Source organism: Scatophagus argus, chromosome 11 (assembly GCF_020382885.2).
Source record: "Scatophagus argus isolate fScaArg1 chromosome 11, fScaArg1.pri, whole genome shotgun sequence".
NCBI lineage: Eukaryota > Metazoa > Chordata > Actinopteri > Scatophagidae > Scatophagus > Scatophagus argus.
Genome location: NC_058503.1, coordinates 8243046 through 8262849, shown reverse-complemented (window position 1 = coordinate 8262849; position 19804 = coordinate 8243046). Strand labels below are relative to the sequence as shown.

Genomic DNA, 19804 nt, shown 5'->3' with positions numbered 1-19804 from the left:
TGGGGGTTTTGTTGGGTTTCTCTGTCTGTGAAACATAGACATCTCTGTGAAAATGAAATAAATTAAATTAAAGAGTTTGGTCAACAGCTGCCCTAATTGGAAAGTGTCATGAGAAAACTTTTGTTGTAATTTGGCGCTATATAAATAAATTGAGTCGAACTGAATTGAAACATGCTCTCTCTCTCTCTCTCTCTCTCTCTCTCTCCCTCTCTCTCTCTCATATGCGCACACACACACACACGCATAGAGTGGTGGCAGCATCTGAGCCAACAGTGGGTGTGTCGAGCCACTTAATTCAATTATCATTTGTCCAGAAGCTGAACTCCTTCTCCTAATTCCTTGGCTGTCCTTGAATAAATGTTGTTTTTTTTTTTCAGATTACATCTACGGGAGTGACCTAATGGCAGCGTGCTGAAACATTTAATGACAGTCATGCTCTGTATCTGGCTGATTGACACTGGGATACGTAGGTGGTGGAACGGGAGAACACACATTTCCCGGTCAGTTAGCTGCTCAAGGTTGCAGAGAGCCTGCAGCGGCGCGGGTGACCTTGGCCAAGCTAGAGTAGACAGAAAGAGACCTTGAGAGACAGCAGGGCAGCAGGATCTGGCGCTCAAAGAGCTGGGGAACATAATGTGGTAATGCATGACTATATATCACAGCACACAGTACCCACGTGACTGTGGATGGCAGCTGGCTGGAAAAAAACAGATTTTAACTACTCATATGCTTCTTTACAAGATGTTTAAACGATGTTTGGGTGGGTTTAACACCATGTTGATTTGTTGATGACTGACATTTTACCTTGTGGTCCATATGTGGGTAATACATGAATGTGACATTTTCCCCAAAGTGGACTAATACTTCTCATGGACTTTTTGTAACGACAAATGGATTATAATTATCATAAGTCACATGCATGCAAATTTTCTGACTAGTTTGTGACTTACCAGTTTAGTGGTACCATCATTGTTTTGTGTTTGTTAACACACCTCTATGCATGAATGATTCTTCACACCCACTTCTGTACTATTTCTGGAGGATTAGGCTTTTAATGTTCAGAATGTTTCAGAAAGTTGGTGCTCTTATTTTTGGGATTCTTCCTTTCTTCTTAGTGGTTCGTTAGGGTGACTTAAATGTGCGAGACTGGAATCAATTGTGACACGCCATCACTGTGTGAAGTATAATTAGTAGCAGCTACAGCCTTCTTTATGTTGAAGGACTTAAACACCCTCCCCTCAGATCAGAGATTTCTGAAAATTAACTGCAACAGGTTCAAGATCTCCTTTATTCAATCTGCAATCAACAAATGAACTCATCACTGTTCTTATTATGTCAGTTTTCATTGCATGAACCTTTTTTTGTACTCTGTATTGTGTGGATACTCCTTTCACTTTGAATGTTTGAGTTGTCTTACTGTGTTAGTTTGTGTTATGCTGCAAAAATACATTTTCAACCTGAACTGAGCATCACAGTACCTCGCAGCTCAGGTGTTTAGAGCACAATATTTGCACAGCCTTAAAAACTGTGTTTATACAAATGATAACAAAGGAGATGCAGATTGACCTCTGACATGTAGTAGAAGATAGGTGCTGTGTAAAGTTGCATAAAAAAATAAAAAGGTGTGGAAGTGATTTCTGAGTTTGTGTATAATATGTAATATGTAATTTCACAGCACTTCAGAAAAGAAGAAAGTTCAGTACTTTCAGACTGGCATATTAAAGAAAAAAAACATTGCATTTTCAAGGCTTTACAGATCTTTAATCACACAAGTGTCACAGAAGCAAAGCAAAGTCAGACAGAATGACTCACTGCCTGTCGGTAAATCTATTACAGAAGTCTGTAAATGTGTTTGTTGTTGCTCAAGGTGTGCAGATCTCAAATCAAGAATACTTTACTGTCAAATATAATGAGAATTTTTGGAGAATGAAAATTAGTCACTTGTCTTGCTGCAGACAAGTCAAACTTCTTCATTTCCTTTATTTTTATTTTCTAAATGTTCGGTTTATTTGGAAAGTCGTTTCCCTAACATTGGTCTCTTCCAAATGTGAGCCCTCCCCTGGTTTCCACTCATGCCCTCATCCTCACCTACTCCCATGTCTCTTCCTGGCACACCGACATTATTATTAGTGTCATAATTTACCTTCTTATGCAAACATGACCCTGTCCTCGATATGTTGTAAGGCAAAATATTCATGCTGTAGTCACTGTGAGACCAATAAAGGATGAGATAGGAGGGACATAAATTATTGCTCCACAGCTACAATATTTCATACTTCACTCAGTAGCCTCTCTGCACACAACATCACATGCACTCCACATGCAGATGGGTATGTCTTACATGTGTTTTCACTAACGGCAATTCATATGAAAAGGGAGCATTATTTCATACAGTGTGACATATTTAAATAAGACAAATATATCAGCAAGGACAAGCAGTGGTAGAAAGAAAGGACAAAACAGGGAAAGGGGGATGGAGGCAGGCAAATTGGATGTCCATATAGGAGGCAGGTGAGGCAATCTGCATTTTGATTGCAGTTATTATGTGTAAATGTGTTTTCATGCAACTGTCGTGTAAATCCTGTGTGACTTACTGAGGCAAGACAGGCAAGGTGAGATAACTGTAATAAAGGTAAGTATTGTCAAAGTGAAGATGGTCTTCAGTACTGAGGAGACCGTTGTGCAGTATGGAGTCGGTAGCACTTGCATACTCATGGGTTTGACCTTGGCAGCCTCTCCCTCTTCTCCTCCCTTCTCCTCACATGTTAACTCCCCCTTCTTCACTCCCCAGGGTCCCTCTCAACCTTGGCTAATTAGCTCACATCCCAGTGGCATATGTTCAACACACAATTTATTCACAACAAGGACATTACAACTGCAGTGTCCCGCCTCCGCACTGTCTCTCACTCACTCCCTCACGTTGTTGTCAGTTTATCTGTACAAGCAGTGATGGGTTATCTTAATCCTTTAACTTCTACATTAACAGTGGATCAAACAACCACATCTTTTGAAACGGTCAATTTATGTAAAACAACTGGCAACTTCTAGGGTTGAAAACAGTTTTGGCCTCTATAGCTAATTTTCCCCTTTTTGACATCGTAAATGAATTTTTTAGATTAAAAAAGTCTTCTTATGTTATGAATAAGAAATATGAATAAGTAGCTCTGACCACTTTAAGAGATGGCTATCGGTGAATCACTGAACTCGACCTCTTGGCTTGCACCCTCAATATATCTGGCTCTAAAGTGCCACTAAAGCTCATCCAGTTGGAGGTGGCTATCCCTGGCTGTATCAAACAAACAAAAAAAATAACTAAATAAAATAAAAGAATAGCTCGTAACTAATTGTTTACAAAACATTTTAGTGATTAACCTAGCTCCGAGATCTCTGGATCATCAGTTAAGATGTCCTTTAAAATATACAGATCCTCCTAACTAATCCTTTATTTCAGAATTTAGGTGACTAAGGCCCGAATTACAAACAGTCCTTCAAGTGGCTGCTGCCAGCAATCTTTCTCATTACCAGGCCAAACAAATCCACTGATGAGAGCAGAGTGGGTGTGCACCAACCTAACCAACTACAGCACAAGACAAGCAATCCACAGAGCAGATCTCAGCTACTCATACACTGGGAACATGACCCACAGATTAACTGGTTTGATCATCTGTGAATAAAAGTGCACGGTGCAAACTAAGTTCCATTCAGTTAAATGAATTAATAAAGTTGCATTACCCAGTTTAATAGGTGTTGATGTGTCCACAAGGCTGCTCAGTAAAAAAAGATGAAGCCAACCTGAAAAATACAGCATCGACACGCAGGTGGTTCTTCTTGGCAGTGGTCTGGTTGAACTCAAGGCTCCCATGCTTTGTTGGAGAGTGGCCTGAGGCTGCAGTTTGAAGAGCATCATGCCCCAGATTCCTGGAACTTATTTAAGGTCATCTGTGCATGGCAGGAAAATGACAGTATTGGTCATTTGTTCAAACACAAAACTGTATCTGACTGTTCCTCTCTGAATAGCAAAGTTAGAAATAGTGTGATGTTGTTTTACTGTCACAAAACATCGAAAAAGGAAGAATATTTTGGGTGGACGGATGTGGCAACAAAAGGCTTGATTTTGATTAAAAGGTCTTCTGTTTATACCCTCGTCAACCAAGAGTCAACATTAGTTTCTCTGAACCACAACGCTGATGTTTTCCTAACCTCATAAAAGCTCACATATGAGTGTGAGGACTTTTTTTTGTTTTTTTTTTGTGTGTTTAGCAGTGAGGTCAATAGAGCCCTTGTTTTTACAACCCCAATTTGGATGCTGAATAAAATGCAAGCAAAAACAGAATCTTTTCAATTGCAAACAAACAAGCAAATGACAACAAACTGTTCCCAGGCCCATGCAGCAATATCATTTAATCCTTAGCCCACAATCATGTGTTTGACAATGTCCTTGCTAGTGAATGACTGAGCCTTTCCAGGATGCTCCTTTCATGCCCAGCCATGATCACCTGTTACCAATCAACCTGTTTACTTGTGCAATGTTCCAAAAGCATTCCAGACAGAGGCTTTTGAACAATTCACAACTTTCCCAGTCTTTCCTTGTTGCTGTTGCCGCTTGTTTGAAATGTGCAGCTGGCATCAAATTCAGAATTAACAGATATTTACAAAAATAAATGAAGCTGATGAGGAGAAACATTAAATACAGTGTATTTGTTCTGTTTTCAATTGAGAACATGTCAAAAAGGATTAGCAAGTTACCATTACTTCACATTTTATTACAAGCAGAATTACTAAGGATATGTAATCAATATATGACTCAGACTTGAAGGCACAACACTAAACATGCCAAAAATGTTAAAAAACATTACTATAATCACGCACAACACCAGGAAACAACATCATGCAACATGCATCAACACAACATACTTTATCACATGTTGGAACACAACCCAGCAGTAGGCTGTAATAACAAAATCATTTGTGCTCGGACTGAAAGCTAGTGCATCTGCTGCTTTGTTTGTTACAGGCAGGGTGACCTTGTGTTTATATACGACACTGAACACACTTACAAGAGGAGCGACAGATAGACTGTGGACCATCATATTATCAAATGTTCACCCACATACAGCGAGAGCTACTCGGTTAAACAATGAGCAAAGCTGTGTTTATTCGAAAAGAGGTCGTGTGTCACTGAGCTGTTTTTGTTAATTGATGGCTTTACTATGCACAGCTCACTATAAAAATAAATCCACTGTCATGCAAAGACTACCTCCCCCCTACAGCCTCCAATGAGATACACCACCTGCTATCACCAGAGTTCCATGATCATGTGATGACCGCTGAACTATCTCCATGAAAGCTCCTGGAAATCTACTTCACATACAAATAAACTGCAAAGTAACAGCAACAGTTTGGATGGGCTTATTACAGGGCTGTGACATGCACAGACACCAGACTTCTTTCTTGTTTTGTCAGAGCACTTGAGCATTTATTGATTGTCAAGATGTTAAGAGACTTTCAACAAACACAACAAAGAAATGCTTTTAAAATACATTAACAAACCTACCTGTTAATGTATAGTCATTATTGTCGATGTGTGTTCATTAAAAAGATTAAAAAAGATTAAGATTAAAGATTCATACTGATTCATACTGATATGGACCGATAAAAATAATCTGAAATTCTAAGAAAATATTAAATACCAATAGGCTGATTAGTCATTAATAAAAGCTGTTTGTTTTGTTTTTTGTTACTTTTTTTTTTTTAATCTCTGGGTTTCATTTTCCCACTTGTTTGTTGTTCTGCTTTGTTGTCTCTAAGCACTTTGTTTATCACATTAATGTCAGTATTAGTGTTGTTTCTGTAATTGCATGATTTTCTCTTTTGTCTGTTTCACAAAATAAATCAAGACTAAGTAAGTAAAAATAAAACAGTACATTTTACATTTTAATGCAAACTTCTTTCTCTCCAGCACACACACACACACACACACACACACTCATATGCTCACTCTGCTGTAAGTTGGTGACATGAGTCCTTGGAAAGTGCAGTATTCAATTTGTAACTATTATGGAGACAAGGACACAGTCCTTTATGTGAGCAGCCACAGAGAGAAAATGGAGGCAGTCACCATAGCAACCGCCAGAAGAGCGCCCAACAAATCAACAAACAATGCAGTACAAGACTTTTTGAGGGGAGCCATTTGATGCAAGGCCTTGAATCATACAAAGTTGTCCTCTTAAGTTTCTGAGACCTGTCTTGAGAGTGTCTGTGGGCGTCTAAGCCCCAAGTGTTTGGTAAAAACCTTGTGTTTTTCTCCACCCTTGTGTTTCAAGGTTAGTTTGGCTCAATGTGCCAAAGAACTGTCTTCTTGGGTCATGGCAACCTCAAAATTTCATTTGTGCAATCAGCCTTCAGGAAATGCTTACTGCTGCAAAATAACCTAACACAACAATGCTCTCCTACTGAAAACATTTTGTGTATTTACTTGAGCAACTGGACAGTGTTGAAAAAGACTTTCATAGTATTAATTGTAGACAGGGTTGTAGCCTTTGTAAACAGAATTACAAAAGAAGTTCCTTCAGTCAATTCAGATGAGGTTGGGAGAATTCCCGCTGAACATTAAGTCTTTTTAAGTTGTTGATTTTACAGCCCAGGTTTTACAAAGCCTACTTATCTTTCTCAAACAACTGAAAACCGACAACTGAAAACCTAAAGTACTGGAATTTACTTTTAATGCTACTTTACTCTGTCTTTCCTTCCCACTTTAACTCCTGCATGTGCTCAGCTCTCACTTTCCCATGCCCCCTGTCCAAGTAAATAACATCTATGGTGTTGACCTTGCTCTATATTTCAGCAGTAGACACAAAGTGGCAGCGTGCCTGATGCTGTCTGAGTCTGACTGTCTGGGTGTCACAGCAATTATTTAAAGAAGTGCAGATCACGGATATTTGAGTGTGTGTATGTGTGTGAGCACACAAGCACACGAACAACTGATTTACTTTCCTTTTCTTTTGTCTAAAAGCATGTAAACTCCTTTTGAGATTGTGTGTGCTGATATTTCACAGGAAACCAGTAACTGGCAGAGGACAATTGAAGGAATGAGAGCTTTAAGTTTTGTCTGACAAATTGGAAAAATACGTCTCTGCAACAGAATAGTTTGGTATATTTAGCCAATGTGACCAAGCTGAGTCAGACTAGTCTTGTGCAGAATTTATATTTGTATTGCTGAAATGTGACAGTTTACTGGCTATTGACAAACACAAACAGGGTGCTGTGTTTGGTAGGAAGTGTGTTCACATCCTTAAATTTACGGGATCAGGCTGTGAGAAGGTCACTCCATACTGAGCCATTTTAAACTGGGCTTGGGACCAGCAGGCACTGAGCCAGAAAAAGAGTCTGCTCTATATCACAGAAAACTAAGAACAAACCGGACCTGTGATTCTGATTATGGCTATTTTAGTTAGCGAAATAGCTTTTAGAAAACCATTTTTTTAACAGCAAAAGAGCAAATAGCATGAACATTCAATTTCATTTTACCCACCTACTGTTTAATTGTCCCTCAATGTTAGGACCATTAAGATTTTCATGAAATCAAACTCCATCATGACGTCATGTCTGGGCTAGGCTGTGTTCCACCAGCAATCCAAGCTGGTCATTCAGCGTTTCTCTCATCTGCATTCTTGGAAAAATGTAGAGTGTTCCTGGGGTTTATTTTGTTTATTCTAAAACATACAGTGGCTGACAAGGGCAAATGTGCTGCACCAGCCCACTACATTCCCATTAGGAGCAATGTGCTGGAACTAAATAAACAAGATAGGCTAATGCCGTGTTACCAGATCCCCAAAAACCACATGTGAGACAAAGACAGAAACATATGTTTATGTGGGACAATATTACCAATGCTGAAAGATACTTTTGATATAATGTCTATCTAACTTTAAAAATAAAAGTTTCTATTCTGCCCGTTAGTTTGTAACATCTTTATGTTTTGCCCTATGTAGGTCAAAGGTTAGGCCCTTAGCAAGTGAAGGGCTTAAATATATTTTATTGAATGCACCTTACCACACTCCCACGCCAAGTAAATACTGTAAGCATAAAAGGAGGCTGAAGCTTCACAGTTCTTATGGCCTTTTGGCTCAGCAATATTATGCCTGAACACTTCCCATTTTCGGTCCAAATAAATGTAAAAAGTGCAGTGCTCCTTCTAATCAATACTGAAGCTGCCTGAATATGTACAGTATAAAAGGAGTGAAAGGCTGCTGACATGGGATTCATGGCATGGCTTCTAGTCTTTGAAAGGTATCACTGCTGTTTTCAAAAGGGTATTTGTCATATAAAACTGCGGACAAGCTCATGGTGGAACATCCAGTAAAGAAAAGTTTTACATATAGATCAAGGACTGATCCTATGCATTTAAAGTGCTGAGAGTTCAGTGTTGTTGAAGTGCTAGTTATTTACCTTATCAACCTGACATCTTTGGGTGTCAGTAGGAATACATCCTTAGCGTGGTACATCTCTTTTTGTAGCCACATGTTTCTTGTGAGACTCACATGTACTGTGTCGCTTTATGTCATATTCCCTCACCAGGTGAAATTGAAAAATAACTGGCAAAGCATGCAAAAAAATTCTCTGAGAGTCATCTTTCTAAGTCTGCATAGCTTGTGACTTTGGGGTGACACACCATTTTCTCTGATGAGTGTAGGCAGCGAATATGGCGACAGGTTAACCTGCGATTGACCCGTGTGTAGGCAGTTTGATTGACACTGAATACAGTCCCATGATGACAGCCTTCCCTGCTGTCTTCGCAATTATTGGATTGGACATTGATGACTGAGCTTGTACTGTGTATATAATATCGCTACACTTACACTTACTGACAGTTGAAGTTCCCTGTTTTTAGAGGTGAAATGAAAACCCTGGTGATAACGTACACTATACAGACAGAAGTGTTAGGATGGGCTGTTTTTCAGGGGTTTTACTGTACTGATCTCAAGTCCATCCGACACCTTTGGGGTGAACTTGAACAGAGATTGTGAGTCAGGCAGGGCAGTGCATCACTTTAAATATTGCAGGGAGTAATGGAACAAGAAGGAGCAGCAGCAACACAAAGCCCTGATGTTGTATGGAAAACTAAGAACGAATATTTCTCTTTAATGTACGAGGTCAGCATTGACTGCATAATGTGATGGCTATAGAATAATGATATCATCTGTGTTTAGGTTGGTTCCCTATAAACACTGGCTTCCTATGCATTTTCTCTGCCGTCAGGCACAACATTTCCTAGGAGATAAAGGCTGACTGACTGCGGTCCAGACAGACTGGCAGCCTGGCACTGTGTCTGCCTGCTTTAATGTCTCCTTTAGAGAAATAAATATGCAGCATATACAGTATATTTGGTGTCAAGTGAAATATTCAAACCCAAGACTGCATGTTTTCTCTGAATTCTCCTATCATCCAGTGTAAATAAAATTGGTGCATCATTTTATATACATTCCCTCCAAACCTGACGAATTTGGTGTATTTGGACATTTTTGGATCTGCAATGAATTTAAAATAAAGTCCTTCTTATTTTATTTTGCTACATATCATGAGCTGGAAGTCAATGGGGTTTAATGTATTACAGAAATATCAAAAGACATATTTTATTTGCTCTGTCTGAGGAAAGTTGGTGGAGAGCTACTTAAGTACATCTTGTACAAATGTGATAAATTGATAAATAAACAAAGGAAGCCTAGAGCAAGACAAAGAGCGACAGAGCAATGTAGCTGTCTTTTCAACTCTGTGCTTTTGCAACAATAATGGAACCTCACCTTGAGACAGAAGGATTTTTATAACCTGCATTGGCTGGGCCTTGAGCAGGAGAACAGACAGGCTGGGCGAAGGCTGTTTATCCCGTGGTGTCCTTGATATAAACATGTGAAAAATCTCTCTGTTTTCTCTCTCTGCCAAATCAATACAAAGACATTCAGCCACTGAACAATGTTTTAGCGCTGCTGCAAAAGTTTTTCATCCTCTCTTCATTCACAGCTGTATCCTTCAACGCAACAGAGCAGGGAACACTGAGGTCCTGCTATTTCATGAATGTGGCCATGCACTCAATGTCATCCTTTCTCCACACCAAAGGTAACCTTCTGTAAAGTCCCTCGAATGGCAGTGTGAGGGCATTTGTTTGAAAGTATTTGTTAGGTGTCTACATCAGAACTAGCTAAACCTCTTATCAATATAATGTATAGTAAGTCAGGGCTTGTGCTCAAACCTTTGCATTACCCTCTAAGTTTTTCTCAGTCTGACAGCTTCTTTGCTTGTTTTCTTTCCTAGTTAAACTCCTCTGTAATCAGCTGCAGTTCCCCTGGAGCTCCCTCCCTGTCCCGCTCAGGTAGCAGCCAACCCTAACCTGTGATCCCTCTTAGGAGCAATTAAGATAACCCTCTAATTCATCTGCTTTACCCCGACCTGTCTTTCACAGTCTCTCATTCTCTGACCTCCACTCCTCCCTTCCTTCACACCCCCCCACCCCATTCCTCCTTCAGTGACAGAGGCAAGGAGAGCATTGAGTCATGACATCATAATTCACCAGCTCCTGTTTTCACGGTTAAATCAATATCAGTGTGTCCGAGTCAAGGTTGGTGGCTGGCCTTCACAGCTCAGCTCTTCCTACTTCTTTCTCACAGAAAATCATATAAATTGTCCCTAAAATAATTAAGCCTTCAGATCCGTCGCTGGCCTATTTTTTACCGGCTCCGGCCTGATAAACAGCACTGCCAGAGAGTCAAGGTAATGCTGAGAATAGAACTGGGCTCTGATTCCTTGTCTGACTTTGCCTCTCTCTCTTCTCTCTTCTTTCTTTTCTCTCACAGTCAGTTTAATTCACCAGGCCTGCTGTTGCCCACTTTTTTTTTTTTTACCTTTGATAACGTCTATTAGATTATTGTCTGAACTGTTTATTTGCAAATATTTGTTTCTTTGTTTTTTAATAGTTGTGGTATGTCTGCAGCGTGTGTTTTTAGGTTTATGTGAGTAAGAGAGAGAGGGGGGTGAGGGGGTGGAGAAAGAGGAGGTGCCTGAGCCCGAGGAGGCGGAATATGCAGAGAGTCTGACCAGGCTTTCACAGAGGGGACCGACGGGAGCTAATATAAACGTGCTGCCCTTCACTCGGGGCTATCAGGGGCTAAGAAAACAGCGCTACCTCTGGCACGGACCTCCGGCGCTTCAAAGAAACGGCGGGACGCGCTGAGCTCCATCACATGTAGAGCGGCCAGCGGCCATGGCCACGCTGGGGGGCTGCCGCTGTCGGGGTGCCAGCGGCCGAGACAACAACAGCATCCTCTACAGCATCTTGAAGAGTGACAGCCTTGCGTCCGCCGAGGAGCAACAACAAAATCCCCAGCAGCAGCAACAACAGCAACAGCAAACATGGCAACACTTGCTCCACAAAACCTCCTCCACCGCCACCACAACCTCACTGCAGGAGCACCGGCAGCAGGAGCACCGGCAGCAGGCTTGCTCCTGTGGCTCGATGCGGCGGCGAGGTGTTCTCCGCTCTCCGCAGGTGACGTGCAAAGCCGCCTCAGCGGTCCTGGTGAAGACGCTGAGGTTCGTGAAAAACGTTCCCTGCTTTCGTGAGCTGCCGGAGGACGACCAACTGACGCTGATCCGGAGCGGCTGGGCGCCTCTGCTCGTGCTTGGACTCGCACAAGACCGAGTGGACTTTGAGACTGCGGAAACCGTGGAGCCCAGCATGCTGCAGCGCATCCTCACGGGTTTACCGGACAGGCAGAGCGAGGTGCTGTCCGGCCAGAGCAGGGGGGCAGTCGGGGTCTCTGTCCTGGATATAGAAGCGATCAAAGCCTTCCTGAAGAAGTGCTGGAGCGTAGATATCAGTACCAAGGAGTATGCGTACCTGAAAGGAGCTGTGTTGTTCAACCCAGGTAGGGCTTTAATACCTGTGCGTCAAAGTTATGTTACGCAGGTGGCACACAGAGCGTCAGGCAGGTCTAAAATGCTATACTCTCACTGGTTATTTTTGTGTCAGAAGTTTGATTTATTTGGAAATAATTGGCTAATTTACACAGGCTAATAGCACATACATTTACCATAAAGCCTACTTAAAATATCAAGTCAAGCTGTTATCATTTTGACATTAGACTTTTGATATTGATATACTAGGAGAACAAACTGGTTTGTTCCAACCTCTCGCCTTCTGACAGCTGTTTGTATAGAAAACATTCTGCACTTTTCCTTCCACTCAAGTCACTCTTTCTTCTCTCCTTTCTTCCCGCCTCTTCTCTTCTCTCCAGATGTGGAGGGTTTGCGCTGTCTCCACTACATCCAGTCTCTGCGTCGGGAAGCGCACCAGGCTCTGAACGAGCACGTCAGGCTGATTCACCGCGAGGACACGACGCGGTTCGCAAAACTGCTCATAGCTCTGTCCATGCTGAGGGCCATCAGCCCGCCGGTGGTCGCGCAGCTCTTCTTCAGACCTGTTATAGGGACCGTCAACATCGACGAGGTGCTGATGGAGATGTTCTACGGGAAGTAGGTCACAGTCTACAAAGGACCGAGGTTAATTCAGCAGAGTCAGCTGCCAGACGGAAATGCTCAAAGCTCGTAATGAGTAGGAAGTGAGGGCAGATGAAGAGGATATGAAGGACTGAATTTACAACTACTGTATGTTGGAGATCTTCATGGCCTATGAAATGACCAATACAGGAAAAGTGTGTGTGTGTGTGTGTGTGAGTGTGCGTGTGTGTGCTGTGTGTAGCCCCTCATGAAAGAGTTAGAGAAAGAAAGAGTGCGTTTAGGGCAATACGTTATGATAGAGGGAAACCACAGAGGAGCTGCTGGAATTCATAACTTATTTGTTTTTATATGAACTATTTTTGTATAATAAAGATTTGATCTCTGAACCGCTGCAGTCCTTGTGCCTCTCTCTCTCTCTTTGTGTGTGTGTGATATCAGCTCTGTCATAACTGACACACTTTTCACTGGGGCAACTGTGAAATCAGTCTCAGACAGAATATATAGGAGATAACATGGCTCAGTATGTTACGTGAGCCATGATAACTACAGTGTAAGCTTACTTATAAATCTGATGTATGTCTCCTTGAAAACTCTGAGTCACACTGATTCATGTCGACTACTGTGCGCAGGCGTTACCGATGAAGGTTTTTCACATGTAAGTTAAGATGAGTCTATGCTTCAGTTACTCGTAGCAGATGTTTTCTGTCCAGTCCAGCAGGTCAGGGGTGAGTTTAGCAGCAGTACTGTGACTTCTAGATGCATGGTGAAATGCCATGTCAGACCACCAGAGTGCAACAGCATACCACGTGCAGCTGTGGTGCTGTGCATATGTATCACCCTCCCCACCCGCCAACACATGCACACATACACACATACACACACTCACTCCCTACACACAGGCAGGCTCTGAAATGGTGTAGTTAAAGTGCCTCAGGTAAAGGTCTACCAGTCCATCCATCCATCTCTGGCCATTACAGTGTGGAATTTTGCGGATGAAGAGTAAAATGCCGCTGGCAGACAGTATTTAGAGGGAGGATGGAGGGCAGACCCGTTGGAGAGGAAAAGCATTTGCAGACTGCACATAAAGACAAAGGCAGATACTGTAGGCTTATGGCACTGTCATACAGCCCTGATGAGTGAGTAAGTCTGTAGAGGTCTATATAATAAAACACCTGCACAACAACAGCGTTGAGAGCACATACACTATGACCAAATTATTTTATGAGTCCCTGGACACCTGATTCCTGCCTCCCACATCCACAGTCCCCAGTCACTTTTCAAATGCCAGATTGCCTGTACTTCTACTTAGTCCCTGTGGCTTTGTTGTTTCACTATAACATTTTTCAATATATCCTAACTCAAATAAAGGAAATTAAGTGAAAATGAGTTAGAATCTAACTCAGTCTATCTCTGTCTAACTGTTAGACTGAGATAAACACATGTCTGCTTGTAAGAAAAGTTGAGAAAATGTTCTTTTTCAGTCAGACAGCAACTAGACCGTGAAATAATATCTTATCTCTTATATATTCAAGGGAAGACTTTAAAATTGGGATCACTGATATATTTTTCGAAAATCACTGAACAGTTGGGTTTCAGCCAGTTATTAAATTACTCAGTGGTCCATAGTGAAAGTGACAGATGAGATCAAAGGTATCATCAGTCACATTTTTTTACCTAATGGAGATGTTTTACAAGTCTTACTGAATGACGCTTGTCCATTCACCAGTGCTGTAAATAGTGCAGCTGTTGTTTGGTAGATATGACAAATGAACAAATAAAATTAAATCCTAAAAACAGAAAAAATAGACTTTCCAATCATTCTATGAAGCTGAAGTCCAGCCTCTCAATGACAAAATATTTACAAGAGCCTGAGTTGTAGCAAGGACTTTGCCTCTATGCTATTTTTATTCCTATTCAGCATGGAAGAACCCCATGCAAACAGAAAATAAAAGCCTGGTACAGGAAGGAAGGAGTTGAATACAGTAACACAACAATTATACAGTAATAAGCCGCTGAAAACATGATATACCAACTGGATGTTATCGACTCTCACACACCTCCCGGTGGTATGATAAGGCACTGCAGGAAAAGACAAAAATGATACACACACAAACACGCACACACACTGTCCTGTTTCCGTCAATTTAGGGGACATTATTTAGACTTACACTCATTTCCTGGAGGATTAACTACCGTAACTATAACAATAAATATTACTTGTCTAATCCTGACAATATAAAAGACATTATAAGGACATTGACCTCAACCTCACCTTAAAGCAAGTCTTCACCCTAATATTTAATGATTTAAGTTGTGTGGACTTGTGTTTTATCCCCATAAGTAAAGCAGATCCTCACAATGTGACTGTGTATACAGATTTTAGCTCCCACAACTACAGGAATATGCATCCACACATGCACACACACACACACACATACACACACACACAAAGAGCCAACAGAGCCACCCGTGCACATATGCCACTGTGGACTTTGTTAAGAAGATATGCTCATTTCTGTCCATCTCCCCTACATGTTCCCTCTCGACTGGGCCTATTTTCTCTCCAATTAATTCCTTAATTGCTCTGGGTAATAGAGTCTATTAATCCTGTGTCTGCTAATAAAACCCCAGCTGTCTGGTTGGAAGCTGCCAACATGTAAGATTCACCACCTGTACCTGTGGCTGACAACATGTTGTGCGTGCTTGCATGTGTGCCTGCCTTCAACGGTTGGCATCTTTATTAACAGCCAAAGTAAATTCCAGTGGTTGTGGTTGATTTATATTTTCATTGATACAGTTATGCAGTTGTGTTTCTTTTTCCTTTGTGTTTGTAGAGTCTGAAACCATTTGCCATTTACAGCTTCCTTCTCTGCACCCTGACAACAACAAAATGTCCTTATAATGTCTTTTATATTGTCAGTCCCTCACTCTTTTCCCTCCAACTGTCTCTTTCCTCTGCCCTGGTTTCTCTTTTTCTCTGCTCTCTCATGGGGCTGTCAGGATAGTCACTAAATTGGCTTTCTGTTTCCGTGTTCACCAGTGTTCAATGACAAACATACCCTTGTAGATATTGTGAATCCCCAGGAGATGGCACTGTTTGGCAGCTCTCAACCACCACCGTGTTTAAGCTGCCAAGCAAAAGTCAGGCATCAAACGAGGCTCCTTGGATTAAAGCCAAAATGTTTTTTCCATCGGCACTATTCAAAATGTTTATCTTTGGCAATACTGCCTCTGTCTGACAAGAGAGATAGACAGGAATCATGGGCAGAGAGCAAAGTGGATACCATGAAGCAAACGTCCCCAGCCAGTATTGAACCAGGGAATCGGTGAACAGGCTGGGTCTTGACAACAAGGCTTCAGAGATCCCCATCAGCATATTTTATAAGTGCATTTTTTTGGATATGGCCATAATTTTAGCATAAAACACTGATAAATGAACAAACATAATCAACAGAATGTGAAGAAACAACAGTGTTATGTTAAAAACATCTGTATATTGTGTTGCAGGGATATCTTGTGAAGTTAGCATGCTAAGCTGCTAACCTCAGTTTTTCCTGTCTCGTAATACCACTTTGTACCTCTAGAGGGGGTAGTCTGAAAGCCCCCATAGTTTCAGCTGGGAGATGTATGAGAAGCGAGTTTGTTCTCTCTTTTACCAAATAATTAAGCCTATCTTGTCTTGTAACTTGTCAAACACATTCATTCTAACAAGGTATCAATGAAATAAAGCTCACCAAAACCATCTTGGTTTTTCACCTTTGAACAGTCACCTTTGATTTGAACTAAATCCTCACTGAATAAGATGTGAACATTTTCCAGCGTTAACGCCTGAATCTGTCTCGTTCCTCAGCTCTCTAATGTGCCCCCAACTGCCATGTCTTTTTGTCCTCTCAGTTATCTTCCTCATTCTGTCAATCAAACATGTCTTCGCCCGTCTTGTCCAGCTGTGTTCACTGACACTAGCTTTCCCTGTTATTCAAGGCCTCAGTCTGGGTACAATCCAGTAAGCTACAGGGATAACTGAGCTAACTGAGCTCATGGTACAGTCAGAAATAACTACAGCAAACAGTATGGTGAGCAGCAGTTGGATGCTACTCCAGTAATATTATGCCCTCTCTATTTTTGGAGCTTTTGAATTCTGGCCATATTTTACTAGCTGCCCTTTCATGATGGAGGCATCAAAACAAGCCTATTTGCTTGCCATATTGTTCCTCCTCTTCATAGTGTCCTTCCCAATGCACATCCAAAATCCAAAGGTCTTGATCTGTGGGAAAATGTTCAACTGAAGCTAAAATGATGCATCAGTAGTCTGCCTTAGACAAATTAAAGCGTGGAAACACAGTCAGAGGAAAGACACAGAGAGAACTTTGCACTAAAAGATTTTAACTTGGGAAGATGTCCACTTGAACTGATAAACTCAGACTGCTTAAGGCCTCAGACTTTGGAATACATTTCAAGCGTCATTTATGGAATGAAGCTCTCCCACTGGAAGCATGTCAGAAAGGCATCTTGTAATGGCCAGTATGAAAGTCTTGAAAATTGTTACCTGTCCTTCAGTGAACCTGTAGTTATATAAGACAACAATCAGAAATAGTAGACGTTGCATGCACATGGTGCTTTCAGGCTGTCTTGTAGTCCTGTAGTGTAGCCCACTTTAAGAAGAGTTGGCAGTTTATTCCTATAGTGTTTAGAGGCATTTCAGCTGTACAAAAACATCCTGATGGTTGTTCACATTCACTGGACCAGATCTTAAAGCGGGATGACTGAGTGAAACTGAAAAAAACTCACTCCTCCACCCGTTGGTCAACAGTTGTCACCAGTGGAGTCAGACAGAGTGATGCCATTATTTTGACTATTAATGTGGATTTTAGGAGTTTAATCGGTGTGTGAGACAGAAATCATGAATTACTACCAACAGAGGGCCAAAGTTGGACACAAAAGGGAAACATCAAGAGGAAATCAATGTTTTTAATGTGCAGTGAGAAAGTAAGGGCAACTGATAATGATTGTGTTTCTATAAAGATAGACATTTCTTTCCAAGTGAAAATCGTGTTTATATATTTATATAAATATCTATATTATATATAGAATACATATCTATTTGCTATGCATACTCAAAAATCACACCTTCAAATATATTTAAAAAGTCTTTCAAAACACAAATGTACTCTTTTCTTTCCTTAAACATGAACTATCCATATGAACCAAAGTAATTATCAGGATGGGAATAATATCATGTTTTAAAAACCAAAACATTGAAAATGCTTCACTTTTGAATCTAGAACAGTAGAGGACATATTTTTTCATGTGGGATTCAAAAGCCATCTTAATCTCTTAACAAACCAGGAACCACACTGCGAGTGTACAAAACCAGCATAACACTTATACACAAATCCCCTTTCTATGGTAGATGAAATGCAAATAAGAATGACTTCTCAAGCAAACCCTTTTCTGTTATAAAAATAGAATTCTTTTCAAAATAATCTACAGATTTCTTTTAAGGTGAGGCATTTCACTATCACTCTAAAACAGCGAGGCTGTTTGTTTCAATAGAAAATATGAAGCTTTAGAGAGAGATCTGCCAGTCTATCGGTCTATCTGATTGGAGAGGACTAGTACGGCCCCCCAATTGCTCCCCCTCCTAAGATATTTTTGCCAGCTCGTCCTTCTTTTTGCATATTCTATGATTTTTTTTTTTAAAGAGAGTTTTCTTTTAAACTAGATACACCTTTTACAGGTAAACAAAAAGAAGTTTCAGCTCCTTGAAGCTCCTGAAATGTCCAGGCAATTCCAAAAGTGTTAAAAAATGTTCTCTTAAACTACACAAAGATTTAAAAACAAACAAATAAAATGAAGAAAACAAGACAAAACAAAACACAACGGCGCAGGTACGAGACATACTGGCTTTCCAAACAAGCGCATTAAAATGAGAATTAAAAAAACAAACTAAAAAGAGAAAACAATAAAAAATATACAACTCTGTATAACAAGTTGAAGCAAAGTCCTATGGTAGAGAAGGCAACAAACATGATTGAAAAGAACAAAACAGGAAAACACTGATGCTACAAATAAATTGAAATATATGTACAGGACCCTGTTTTCCTTTTGTTTGTATGTATGCACATTTGTGTGTGTATGTGTATGCACGTGTGAACAATTGCCATAGTGTGTTGGTTCCTTAATGTGGAGTTCTTGCGAGTCTTCATCTCGCTAGTTAATGAAACAGTGTTTTCATTGTAGCTCCTGTGGTTCCACTTAGAAAACATCCTCTGCAACAGAGGCGCTGTCCACTGTTAACAAGGGAAGCCATGTCCAAAAACATATTGTATATCCATCGCTTTCTGTCACTTAACAACTGTCGGAAACAAACGGATCCAAACACTTTTTTGCCGTAATTGCAACCATAAACTGTGTTCCTAAGAGTTACCAGACTGAGCATAACCATGTCTGATCCTGACCGATATTCCTACAGCCAATGCTGAGTCTGTTCATCATTACCAGATGACGCTGGAGATGCTGGTTTCTCTCGGCAGCAGGGGGAGCATGGCGTTGTTAGCGTGTGTCTCCTCCAGGCTATGCTCTCGGCTCTTCCCAGGTGGCCTCTGCCCATTCAGCAGTGTCAGTGGGATGTTGCAGTAGGTGTGCTGGTTCCCCAGAGAGGACAGAGGTGGCAGGGTCCCACCAGGGGGTATGTCATACTCATAGCTGCGGTAGTAGTGTTTCTGCCTCATGGTGGTGTGGTAGGTGTTGTGGAAAGAAGAGCGCAGCTCAGGGTGAGCGGTGGCCATGGCGGTGGAGGTGGCTGCTGCCATGGAGATTGCAGAAACGGTTTGCAGCTCCCCAAAGGGGCCCTGCTCGCTGACGTCCAGCGCCGGCTCGTGGGTGAGCATTGGCTCTGTGCGCCTGAACGGCATCTCGTACTGCAGCTGCTTCCAGAACTTGGAGTTGAGCTTGTTGCTATTGGTGCCGTGCCACTTGATGACAGTAAGGGTTTTAATGCTATGCTTGAGAGCCTCCACCTCCTGGTAGTTCATGATGCCTCGCAACTCAGCACACTCGATCAGGATGACTTTGATCTCACCAGTCACCAGCATGTTGCGCAGCCGCGTCTCCAGCTCAAAGATGCTCCATCCTCGTCGCACCACATAGTTGGGTGTCATAACTATAATGAGGCGTTTGCTCTGGTCCACACAGCGTGCCACATCCTCTATGTAGGCTGCAGGGAGCAAGGGTTAAAGAAGAAAAAATGCATAAGAGTGGTAAAATAGTAGAATAATGTAAACCCAGCATATAT

The 19804-nt window shown here is 41.4% G+C and overlaps 2 protein-coding genes across 3 annotated transcripts in view; one reads left to right on the top strand and one right to left on the bottom strand.

The window, feature by feature from the left end:
• The first annotated feature begins 11068 nt into the window (after positions 1–11068).
• nr0b1 (nuclear receptor subfamily 0, group B, member 1) lies at positions 11069–12900 on the top strand. The gene is made up of 2 exons (XM_046404685.1): positions 11069–11918; positions 12288–12900. Exons 1-2 carry the CDS (start codon positions 11255–11257, stop codon positions 12527–12529), a joined length of 906 nt encoding a protein of 301 aa, XP_046260641.1. The 5' UTR covers positions 11069–11254; the 3' UTR covers positions 12530–12900.
• Positions 12901–17489: 4589 nt separating this feature from the next.
• il1rapl1a (interleukin 1 receptor accessory protein-like 1a) overlaps positions 17490–19804 on the bottom strand; it is a 142248-nt gene continuing 139933 nt past the window's right edge. For both annotated transcript variants that reach the window (XM_046404682.1, XM_046404683.1), the window contains one exon: positions 17490–19726. In XM_046404682.1, coding sequence (XP_046260638.1) covers positions 19005–19726 — 722 coding nt within the window. In that variant the 3' untranslated portion in view covers positions 17490–19004. The remainder of the gene's footprint in view (positions 19727–19804) is intronic.